Raw genomic sequence first — 13,414 nt, 5'->3', positions numbered from 1 at the left:
CACATATATATTATTAAAAATTAAAAATAAATAATATGATAATTTTAATTTTAGCTATTTTTATGAAAAAATTATGTTTAAATATTTGTTTTACTATGTATTTTATAATGTTTTATTTCTTTTAAAAATTATTTTTCATATAATATTAATTTCTAATGAAAACAATTTTGAATTTTAAATTGCAAATAAATTTTTCATAAATATATTTTTAAAATATAATTTTTAATTAAAAATTATTAGATATATAATTTAGTTATATATTTATTATATCACATTATATTGTATTATGATTAGTAAAAAATCTAATTATTTAAAAAATAATTATTATTATAATAGAATCTAAAAAATTATTCTATAGAAAAAAATTAAATGATTTGAATATACTATAATAAATATTCTTCTCTTAGTTATGTGTGTATCCTACATAATTTCTTTTCTAAAAAAAATTTATATATGCAATTTGTTTTTGCATTCAATATCAAAATCAATCTGAGTCATTAATTATATCATTATCAATTACATTGAATACTAAAATTAATCAATGAGTTATTAATTACATAATAATCAAATTTCATTATTTAATAATTCAAATTCAAAATTCACTTCAAAATTAGTTTGATCTATAATCATAAATTGATGTGTTCATATAAATTCATTGTATCATATATTACATCTTTCAATATATTGTATATATAATAGAATTATTTTTTTCTTATATTAGTTTGTATAAGAAAGTGATTAATATTCTTATCATATTTGCTTAATTATTATTAATAATCAAGAGAAATTGATTTTAATGAAATATAAAACAAGTTTTATAAGAAATTATTTTCCTATTTCAGTATGTATCTAATAATGAGATGAATGATGAAGATAGCTTTATTAACACCAAATCTGCAAATATATCAATTTATTTTACAATTGAAATTATATCAAATCATTATGTTCTTACTTATGTTATTATATAAATTTTTGAAGGATTATAATCTAAAATTATAAAATTTAAAATTAATGACGGAATAGACTTTGCAACAGAATTAGTGACAAAAATTTTTGCAACAAACAATTTAGCAATAGAAATTAGCGACAGAAAAATTTTATTACTAATTCCATCACTGAAGAGTTTATAATTAACATTAATGACAGATTAGTGACAAAAATTTCTAACAGAAAAATTTTGTTGCTAAAAAATTACCGACAAATTAGCAAGAAAATTCAGTTGAATTTAGTGACATAATTTCTGTCAGTAATCTATAGGAAACTAGTGACGGAATAATTTTCTATCAGTAATAAGCTATTTTTTGTAGTATTATATGGAAAATCAATACCAAGTAAGTTTCAAAAACTATAAATAAATATCAAGAGACTAATATAATGTTATTGTTTTAATATATTTATGTAAAAGATCAGAATAACATTTTAGCTCTATATGATATATATACATACAATTATAAATATGATCGCCCATACACATTTCTACAAGTTTGACGGAAAACACAAAGGTAAAAATTAATTAAACAGACAAGATTCGTAGGAATAACCTTTGTTAATTAAAACGTGTCGGCCATTATTTCAATTAGAAACAAGAGATGTTCAGCCCATTGGCTGGACAGGGGGACGTACTCGAGGGTCTCAGCACATTGTATTAACGTGGAAAGTGACATTGAAATCAATAATCATCAATATATCAATAGGAAAATATACAGTAGAAAAATCCAAATAAAGAAATTAATGATTCTTAATTAAAGCCATTGGAATCAAATGTCATAGGATGAAATTTAAACATTACAAGTTGACATTTGTAACACCTAGTATCTTAAATATTCTTTGAATAGGTATAATGGGACATAATATGAAGCATGGACTAATTAAGAGTATAAGCTAGCAAGAAGTTTAGAGACAAAACATGGGGAAAAGTTAGTTGGGCCAAAAGATGAAATTATGAGACGTTTATGAGCAAAAAGCTTAAATAAGAGTAATTATCAGGCAAAAGTGCAATTATGAAAAAATTTAAGAAAATCCTGACGGATAGAAAGGATGGGAACGAGTTTCCCTGCTTAGTTAGAGATGAGCATTGATAGCCCATCTCCCACTGCACACCGTTTCAGTAAGCCAAGAGGAGATACGACATTGCTTCTGATGTGCCTGAACGGTGAATTAACTAATCTCATTCATCATTTTCCCCTCCCGTCTCAGACCCCTTGCAATGCCTGAATGATGAATTTCTTCCTCACCTGTTTCAACCCCTCCACAACCTCCGACAATGATGGTGGAACCAATTTCAGTGCTCATCATTTTGATGAGCACCCTAAACTCATTAGATCTGGATCGTCCATATCTCATTTAGACAGTCAGATTTAATTTCTTTTTTATTTTTATTTATTTAAAATAATTATTTTAATATTTATAGAATATAAAATAGAGATAATCTCTTAACTATTATTCTTTCAAAAAATAGTTTTTTTATTTAAAAATAATTAATTAGAGAGTTTAAATCTAAACCATTCAAATTAGATATAAACAGTCAAGATCTGGTGAGTTTAAAATACTCATCAAGATGATAGGTACTGAAATTGGTTCTGCGGCCTCTTATACGACCTCACACCCCTCGCTGCTCCTTCCTTCCTCTGATGCTGTCTTTGAGCATGTTCCCTCCACATCTCTCTCCAACAAATTTGGGTCGCCTCTCTTTCACACGTGTCTCTTTTGTGATGGTTGAATGGTGCGACAAAATTTTTCCGTAGGAGCACAGCAGACATCATTTGGGAATATATAGGTCTATATCTTCTCTTGGCTTAATGAAACGGTGCATTGTGGGAGATGGGCTGTTGGTGCTCATCTCCCGCTGAGCATGGAAACTTCCTCCGAAAAGATGTTCTCAATAGGACATTTGGTTAGTGAAATCCATGGAATGTAGTGTTTGGAGATGAAAGGTGATGTAATGGTGATTATGATGACTATGTTTTGTGACTTTACATAAATATATTTTTATATATAATTAAATTTAAATTAATATGCAAAGACCAAAAGACTATTATCAAATAAGGAAATTCCAATCCTCCCATGTCTTTTTTTCTAGCTCCTCATCTTTTACTTCCTTTTAGTTAGATTCATATTTCAACATATGAAAAAAAAAAAATTGTATTGGCTTACATGAAAGTACTTTTGTGAAATGCTTTTGAAGGATGCCAACCTCTCCCGAAGATGGCAGTGTGGTGTCCCTAGAAAAGTCTCATATATGTTCCATGGAGAAAGATAATGACGATGTGTTACCAGAGGAGGATAATGGTTGAAGAGATTTGCCACTAAAGGAGTCACCGATGCAGGCTGGAAAACACTGGTGGATCCATGGATGGTCAAATGGAGAAGGTAACAAGTAAATGATTTTTTCCCCCCTCTTCCGATTCCTCTACATCGTGATCTCCATTCTTATGATCTAGCAATATAATCCCAATACATCTAGGTAATCAACATGACAAAATGTAATCACCTTTACACTAATCCCAACAAAAAATATGAATTATATTGACCGTATGCATTAGAATTAAATATCACTTTCTTTCATGTAATCAAACCGAACGAGTCATAGGAGAGTCATAGGATACTTTTAAGGCCTGTAGAAATTATATAAAGTGAAAATGCCTAGAAAGAATTTATCTGGCAAAAAAATTAAAGCCTATTTTCAAATTTCGAGTGAAATTTTAAGGAGAAAAACGTGAACATAATTATTATAATCATAGGACCTATTCTTCTAAAAATTCGAGGAAACAAATAGTTAAAAGGGCAATATCCGGTATGAAAATTTTTTTTTGTAAGGAAAAAAAAGATAATTAAGATAGAAAATTCTCACAATGTGGCGCAAATTAATTTTTGAAATTTATGTGGTGGTTAAATTCCAATAGACGAGGGCTAAAATGGAGTAACACACTCGGTCAAATCCAAAAACGAATTTGGGCCAAGACTAAGCCCAAGATACCATGCTTGGGACGTGCTCCATCAGATCCAACGGAGAGGAGCATCAGATTTTGCCTTTGGACCAAAAGAAATTAGGTTAAAAGACTTAAAAATGAGTTCATTTTTATGTGTGGGGTCCACAAGAATGAAATAACCATTCCTCCCGTAAGAGAAGCACTTATTCTTATACGTTCTCAATCTTAGGTACCAGGGCCAAAATCGTGCTGTATATTGATTAGAGTCGAACGGGCTCGAGCCATTTAAACTCATTTAAGTTGAGAAGGGGGGCTTATAATTTAGAGTCTTTCAAAAAGAACTTAAACTTAAAAAGGTCAACCCTATAAGGCCAAAAATTAAAAAAAACGGCCCGTTTAAGCTTATCAACAGTATTTTTTTTAATTTCATATTTTTTTTACCCTAACCTAAATTCCTAACATTTTATACACTCTTCCTCTCTAAGTTTTATTTTCAGTTTTTCATTCACTCTCAGATCACATCTCAGTCTCTAATGATATTAAAATAAATAAAAATATATTCTTCATATCCTAAATCAGATTTCAAATTTGTATTTATTTGAACCAACAGTTATATATATTAAAATAAACAAAATATATTCCCTGTTTTAATGATTGAACCAATAGATATGTATCAATTTGTATATAGGTTATAAAATTTTAATAAATAAGTTAACACTTTTTCTATAGTGACTATATCAAAATTTTTACTCTATATTTAAATAGAATTAGACAAGCAAGTTAGACAAAACCAAAAAAGACCATCCTGAACAAAAGCAAGAAGAGGATGACATAGTTAGCTCATTAAAAGTATACTATGAATCAATCCAAAGTGCTAAAATATTTCAGACTTCCCATGAGACTATGCAACAAAGTGATTTTTACAATTAAAATCTGAGGAAAAAAAATACTACCTCCGGTTCTAATTATAAGACCTCATTTGTAGACTACAAACGAGGTCTTATAATTAGGATCAAAGGTAGTAAGTAGACAACACAAAATCAATCCTTAGTAGTTGCTAAGTTAAAATCTCTAAAACAAACTTAATATTGATACTTTTAAATAAACTCACTGATGGACAAAATTAAATTAAATTCACAAAGACGGAAGAAGACATATTAGACTCCAAAATTGCTAAATAGTATTGAGAAGAAATCATTGATATTTTTAGAAGTTAAGAAGAGCATATTACTAGTAAAACACAATCAAATATTCTTATAATTGATGATAGTGATGATAGTGTTTGTCCACTTTTTTTTTTTTTAGTGAATACATTTGTCTACTTTTAATAGAACTTTTGGATGTTAATGATATTGACCTATTATGTCTAATGGATGTTTTAAATTTTTTATATGTTAATGAACATTTAGATATGATGATCTTTCGTATTTATGACTTAATTTTATTCATATTTATGTCTTTTACTAGTAATTTTATTGGTTTATTTTTATTTTTTAATAAAACATGTAAGAAATATGAAAAATAGAAAGAAAAAAAATTTTAAGTGGGCCAAAAGCCCGTGGGCCAATCTTGAGCCCCTCTGCTTAAGAGCCTTGCCTGACAAATTGGGATATTTTTAAAATTTTGACCCTGTAGGGCTGACATTTTTAAGCCTGTCGGTCTTGTAGGGCTGGGTCAGCCCGTTTTCCCAGCTCTAATGTTGACGAGGGAAGCAACCTTGATTGGACATGTTGGACTATGGCAAATCCACCCTTCCTAGATTAGCCCACGTCTATTAAATCATGGGGCTGAAGTGTAATACTACCTTCGGTTCTAAATATAAAATATAATTGGTGATCCTAAATATAAGACCTTAATTCATTCTGTTTTCCAAATTTATAATGTGCTTACAAAAATATTCATCTTGATTGTAAAGTATTTCCACCCAAGTATAGTTTCAATACGCATGATTAAATTTAAGAAAGTCTACACACATTTATTATAAATAATTAACTTAACTAATTTTGTTTAATCTCTTTAAATTAATTATCTAACTCTTATATTAAAGATTGGAGGTAGTAAGAGACATTTTGAGTGACTGACTGTGATATTTCCTTCAATTCAATGTGCATGAAGGAACGGTCGAGAGAGGGGAAGGTGTACTATCGGTTTTTCTCTTACTTGTGGGACCATAACTCCTAAGTTCCTAATGAGCTATGAGTTACACAAGCTAGCTTGTATATATATTGCCACTCTTGTTTCTACTTTCCAACACAAGTAGTGTATTTGTGATGCGTCCATAACCATGTCCAATTATGATCCGTTTCAATATACACATGAGTAGTTGAGATAGTAAATTGCAGCTCAAGTACGCTCATATATAAACTCACAGAATACCCCCAACATAAACTCCGAGATATCATCATCACCAATAATGTGCCGCAAGTAGCCATAAAAATTTCATCATTATAATCGTCCAGTCTTGGGCTCTTTCCAGATGCACTAGAATACATCCCGTCTTTCACATCCTTCTTTGTAAAAGGCTCAATCAGTTTGCATTGATGCATAGCATTCAAAACTGGTCCTTCTTTCTTTGCATCTGCCGAAGTAGAATTTCTATCACTTGAAAGTACCTCCAAAGTATCTTGGAAGTAATCAATAAGATGTTACCACCTCCGGTCCTAAACACTACATTTGATCCTTAATATAAGAGCTTAATAACTAATTTGAAGAGATTAAGAAAATTAGTTAAGTTAGTTATTTGTAATAAATCTGTGTTGACTTCCTTAAATTATCCTTATTTAATCATATAATACATTGAAACTACATTTAGGTGGAAGTACTTTATTATCAATAGGGATATTTTTTAAAACATAATATAAATTTGGGAGATAAAGTAGATTGTGGTCTTATATTTAAGACCACCAACTAATTCTTATATTTAGGATAGGAGGTAGTATAAAATCTAGTTTGCAATATAAATTACATTATAAATTAGATATTATATATAGGATCGGAGGTAGTATTACAACTCCTCCGGCTTATATATATAACCACTGGCCTTCGCTGTTTTGCAGATTATAGACTCAGATTCTTTCCCACCTTAGACTTCATGGTGCCATGGAAGCATTTTATATATATGTTAAGGTCCCATATTCTTAACCAAGCAATCTTAGTTTTCTGTTTAAAAAAGACTGTCCACTCTTCCATCTTTAACTAATATGAGGTGTCTATGCTAGGCGAAGTCTTAGAAATGAGTCATATCACAGCAAAAGTATACTTTTAATTCTTTGTAATTTCACACAAGATTTTATTTTGATTACTTAACTCTATAATAATACATGTCTTTTTAGTCCTTCATCCCTGAGAGCTATTAATTAAAAAAAATACTGATATTGAAATTTTAGTGATGGCAAAACATTCCCAATACTTATGTATAAAATTTAATTTTCAAAATAACAAGAGCTAATACTAATTTTAATCCTCGAAGTTTGACCAAATTTTAGTTTTGGTTCCTATAATTTCAAACTGTGAATTTTGATCATTTAAGTTTATTATGTTTGAAACATTGGTTAATGTTGGAATTAACAGTGTTAATTTTGTCTTCGTGGCACTGACACCGTTAAGTTTGCTAGTGGGGCACGCCGACTGGGCATTAACATCCAACTTAGAAAGCAATCGTCCAACTTATTTATTTATATTATTGATCTTAATACACACATATAGTTGTTGGAAAAAAATAAGAAGAAATACACACATATATATACATATATATATATATGATATAGTTATGAGATCATTCTCAATTAGCTTGTTTGAATAAGCCTATGGTTACTTGTCCTCATTCCATATTAATTTATTGAGTAATTAAGTCGTTAGGATGGGACTATATATATGAATGCCAGCTGGGGCTGCAACTTGTGTAATCACTATTTCATTATCATCTTCGTAGATGCAAAATCCTACCTTCTCATTACTTCAATCTTCTAATGCTCTCACATTTTAGAAAACATTTATTTTGACTATTACAGCAGGTATGATGTTAAGTTCCACTGAATTTTTTTATTAATTCTTTTTTCCCTTTTTTTTTTTTTATAGAAAGGCATTGGTCGATTATTTATAAAGAAAAATTATATGTAGTCATTAAACCTTCAGTACCAATACATTTTTCCCATGTATTTGCATACATACATGCATGGATCTAATACTTGCCAATTTAATTTAGGGTGGACTAAGGTGGATCCAGCACTATAAAAAAAATTTTCATGTGCATATAGCGTCCTAAAATACTTTGGGGTGCATAATCAACACCTTAAAATATATTTTTTAGGTGCACCCAACTCTCTAAATTGTATTTTGGTGCATGGTGCAACTAGCACCATAGATTGTAAGTGAAAAATTGCACGGAAAAAATATTTTAAGGTGCTGACACATATAAACAAATATTTTTGGAGTGTTACATGTACCACAAAAATATATTTTTAGGATACTGGAAGCACTAAAAAAAAGTCCAATCTATCATAATCCTTTAATCTACTAAAACCCTATAATATACTAAAACGTATCCTACCCACCTAAAAAATAATTAATTGCTAGTTATAATTGTGTATGAAATAGTCTTCTATTTTCTTTAGTTCCAAACATCATGATGATATTAATGACAGTATTACACTTGGAGAATTAATATCGATTTTCAAGCATTATTTTTAGGACACCAAAAAGGTTTTGCAAATTTATTAAATGGGAATTAAGAAGAAAACTAAAATTAGAAACTATAACATATTTTGAAAATTTTGGAAATTATTATCATCAAATATATTAAATTAGCTATGCCCTATATATAGATTGAATTTTTTTTCTTTACGTGTCAAACTTTCTCTCCCGTACAAGACATATTGTAAATTGACTAATGCCTAAGATTTAGGTGACAAATACACCAACCATTATGATTTTTCAGATTAAATGTTATTCTCTCAAGTACTAAAAATTTATGAACTAACCTCTTAACTTGAAGCCTCATTGTTCCAGCCATTTTGCACTAAAATCTCTCTCTAATATAAATAATTTGTCAATTTCATCACGCAATCAACAAATGTAATTGTCTCTCTTGGTGGTTGATGATATATATTCTATATCCTGAGTTGTCTTAATCATAAAAGAAATTCTCACCAATAGTTTTGACTCTAGATTTAGCTTCCAGACAACAAACGTATATTAACTTTATTGTGGTGTAACCATGCTGGCATTAATTGTAATTAAAATATTATTTATACTAAGCTAAACTTTAAATTGCACAAAATTTCTTCAACTTGTGAATATATAATTGTATTATATTGATTTTTTGAAATTTGATCATAAGCATAAACTTTTTTAAGTAGTCGGGTATTTTTAATGGCCTGAGGTTACAAGTAACATCAAATTTGTGACCTCCCCCTTATAGAAGAGTTTTTGTATTATTATATCTAATTTTTAATATAAGAACTAGTTAACTAATTTGAGTAGATTAAGAAAACTAGTTAGGTTAGTTATTTGTAATAAATAAATATTGTCTTTCGTAAAATACCATTATTATAAAAATTATCTTGAAAAACAATGGATAAATATGAGAAATAAAGTAGATTGAGGTCTTATATTTAAAATCAAAATAAAAGTTAAACAAGCCCTTATATTACGGACATGATGAGGTAGTATTAAACTATAAGGCTAGTAGCAATAAATATCACATAGAAGCCGGCGGCTTTTTTCCTACGTAAAAAAAATAGTTAATTAACAACGAAATTTGCAAATAGCCAAAAAGACTGTCACGAGTTAATTAGTAATGAAATTCTATCGCTAAATTGATTGGTTGCAAAAATTTCATTGCTAACCAGTAACAATATATTAGTCTTTATTAATAGGATTTTGAATCTAATAGAAAAGGTTAGTTCTTCACGTTATAGTGAACTAAAGTTTGAATCTTCATTGAGAGATATGTTCATATTTAGTGTCTAACAGTACCTCAAACAAGATTATCTCCAATAGGAGGATAACTATGCCCAGTAAATAAAAAAAAAACAATGTATTAGTCTCTTTTTTAAAATTAAATGAACATAAATACTTTCCCATAAACTAAATTAAGAACCTTTTCCTGACCCCACAACGCGATAATCGTGTATTTGTCGTTAGTTTCTGTCGCATTCTTTTTCAGGCCTTTATGCTTATTTGGGACTAATCTTAAATTATCCATGCCATTAATTTATCTTCAAATTTAGTAAATTACTTGAAAATTCAAGTTATATCATTTGTGGGTCAGGTTTATTGAGCTTGTTTGTAGCCGTAAAACAAATTGTTGTGGGAAAGAGCTGGAAATGATTATTGACCTTTGAGCCCAACACTGATGGTGACTCAATAAATCTAAATATCTAATTGACTTGTGGCATTGTGAAACGGGGCCAATCTAGGATCTCAATAATAGAAGATATAATGAGGTCCTTTTATGATATTTTCATTTATATAATTATTAATAGGTATGTTATAACAAAAAGAGTTTTTTTTTCAGTTAATAAATGAGATTTTGTTGGGAAAAAATAATAATAAATGAGATCTTGATGAACTCTTGTGGAAAATAGCTAGTATACTTTTTTAATTATATTATGAATAAAGAGGAAAAAAAAAAAGTAAAACGTCTTAAAAAACAAGAATATAATTCAAAGTTGTCATTTTTTTCTACCGTCTTTATTTTAACATGGGATATATAAATCTACCAAACAAAAAAGGTGAACAAAATTAGTTATAGAAACTAGGAAGATGCCCAAGGTTGTGATCAGCTTTGTCTGCAAGAAATTATTGTTAAAAATTAGCGTTTATGATCGGTTTTGTTTAGTTTATATTGGTTCTCCATTCTAATTCTTGGATTGCTCTAAATTAGACTATGATAGCTCAAATTATCCACTCCAAACCAATTTTTTTTAATAACACTGACATTATTGAAGGCGCAAATATACTATAATTATTTGTCATTTCATAATTAATTTATTCTATATTCTTTGTTTTTTTCTTGGGAAAAAGTAAGACAATTTTTTTTTTCATTTACCTTGAAAATTTGTTTGCAACAGTGAGGTCATGTAGCACTTTTTATTTAGTGGGTAATAATTCTTATTGGAAACATGGGCCCTACACAGACACACACACACTCTTCGATATATTTAATTTTTCAACTTTAATAAGTATACATTTCTGTAAATTCTCTTCTCAGATAATGATGTTGTCACCTTCTTTGGATACCTGCATGTGTGTCCATGGGGGATTTGGAATATATAATTAATCAGATTAATTTTATATTTATTATTCCTAATCATGACACAAAAGTTGATGATATGCTTTGGAAAAGAAGAAAAATATTATTCCTTGGGAGTCCCTGGTTGTAGGTATTTGTATATAATAATTAATTACACCATGTTGTTGATAGTTTAATTAAATATTATGAATTAGTAATACCCAACTGATAAAGTAATTGTTACTATATGATGCATTTAATCTTCTGGGTATCTTTCTAACGTAAAGGAGAAAAAAAGAGAAAATGAAATTAAAGTTCAGGTTGCCTAGCTTTACAGTCAACTGCATCAAACCTTCATCAAGATGTTGGAATCTAAATCAAGCAAGAATATTATTTTCTTCAACTTTATCTAATTATGTAATTAGTTTAAATTATATAATAATCAAAGAAAAATGTACACGCCTGATCCAGTAAATATTATTCACAGCAAAAAGAGAGCTTTCATGCGCTTTTTTGTTGTTTAATTACTTAGGTGAGATTGCTAAATAATCCATCCTGTTTAGTCTTGAAAAGTTATAGCATCAGTAATTTTTCTTTATTGTCGTGATTAAAGATATCTTCAAAATTTATGTGAAAGTTAAAGTCTTTTGACAAAATATTTAGGATATGTTCATCGATCTGATATATTATTATATAATTTTAGTCTTTGAATTACTCTATAATATAATTGAAACCAAATAATTGTACAAATCATCATAAATATTAATTAAGCTGAACCGAGTAGTGTGAAAAAACACTATTATAAAGATGTACAAGTGTCAACCAAATTAAACTCTGTCCCTAAATTATTCCTATTATTGCTCCATTATTAGCATGATTCATCAGTGTTTGAATATACTATAATACTTACCTTGAACTTACAAAACTAAGAGACTGATCTTATCATCACGATTATTATCATTCAACTTTTTATTTTAGTCAAATTAATCTCTGCCAAAAAAAAAAAAGTAAACCGGGGACGAAAGAGAAAAAGGAAAAAGAAGAGGAATAGGAATAGATCACCACTTTGAAATTCTGAAATTTACTTTTTTTATTATTCATTTTTACACACATAGAAGAGAGAAAATTAAACAGTTATTTCTTTCTAGTAATTTTCCCAAAGCAATGGCTCCTCAAGCCTGAAACCACTATCAGATGCACAAAAATTCCAAGAGGAAGAAGAAGAAGAAGCAGAAGAATAAGAACAAAGGCCATTGTTGCCATCTGTGAAAAGATCTGGTAGGTCAAACAAAGCATCTTCTTCCTTAGACGATATTGGAGGAGAAGAAGAATTCTGTTCTTGAGTCGAAGACGAGGCCGGCTCGGCTTCGGCTTGGGCTTCCTCAACTCGACAATGCTTATTAGTAGCCACCTCAAAGACAGTAGAAGCCGCCTTTGCAGCCGCGGCTTGGATGTCCTTCGGAGCTGTGGTGGCCGGCCGGGGCAGCTCCAGAGCCAAGTGAGGGAAATTGAGGTAAGCTGAATGACCTTTAATGGCTAAAGCCGCGACGTCGTGGGCTCGAGCCGCCATTTCTGCAGTAGGGTAAGTTCCAAGCCATATTCTGGATTTCTTTCTGGGCTCACGAATCTCTGAAACCCATTTTCCCCAGTTCCTCATCCTCACACCTCTGTAAGATGGATGCTTATTGTTGTTATTATCATTATTATTATCATCCTTCTCTTCACTTCCGATCTTCTTCTTGTTGTTGCAGCAATAATTGCCATCCTGATCTGAAACAACTTTTGAATCTCTCTTGGCACCTGAATCTGAGTTTGATGATGATGATGAAGAAGAAGAAGAAGATAATGATGATGACGAAGATGAGTTAAAGGTCTCTTGGGCATCACTTTCCATGTTGATACGTTTTCCCAGTAGTCTCACAGAGAGAGAGAGAGAGAGAGAGAGAGAGAGAGAGAGAGATGTTTGATTGATAAGAGCTACAGAAAGAATGAGTGGTAGTGAAGGTGCATAAAAATAGGGAGCTGGGTGCGTTTTTGGCTGTTAATGACTTGAGAAAAAAAAAATATTTCAATTATTGCACATAATGTTTTTAAAGACTTTGACTTATGCATAAATTATTTTTGATATTTAAAGTTTTAAAATATTTTTTCCCTAAACTTGAAAAACTTATAGAGACAGCTCATTAGTGACATAAAATTCAAAGTTCAAGAGAATATATCACCATCAATATATTATTACACTTCCATAATG

General features: G+C 29.8%; 1 protein-coding gene across 1 annotated transcript; it reads right to left on the bottom strand.

Moving 5' to 3' along the window:
• Positions 1-12,268: 12,268 nt before the first annotated feature.
• LOC114713774 (ethylene-responsive transcription factor ERF038-like) lies at positions 12,269-13,140 on the bottom strand (the record flags this gene model as incomplete). The annotated part of the gene is made up of 1 exon (XM_028898450.1): positions 12,269-13,140. A coding segment is annotated over one exon (833 nt), but the record flags the coding sequence as incomplete, so codon positions are not given.
• Positions 13,141-13,414: the final 274 nt, after the last annotated feature.

The sequence above is a fragment of the Neltuma alba genome, unplaced genomic scaffold (assembly GCF_004799145.2).
Source record: "Neltuma alba isolate B1F8T4 unplaced genomic scaffold, ASM479914v2 tig00011462_pilon, whole genome shotgun sequence".
In the NCBI taxonomy this organism is placed as follows: Eukaryota; Viridiplantae; Streptophyta; class Magnoliopsida; order Fabales; family Fabaceae; genus Neltuma; species Neltuma alba.
The sequence above is the reverse complement of the archived record's forward strand: the minus strand, read 5'-3'. Positions and strand labels throughout refer to the sequence as shown.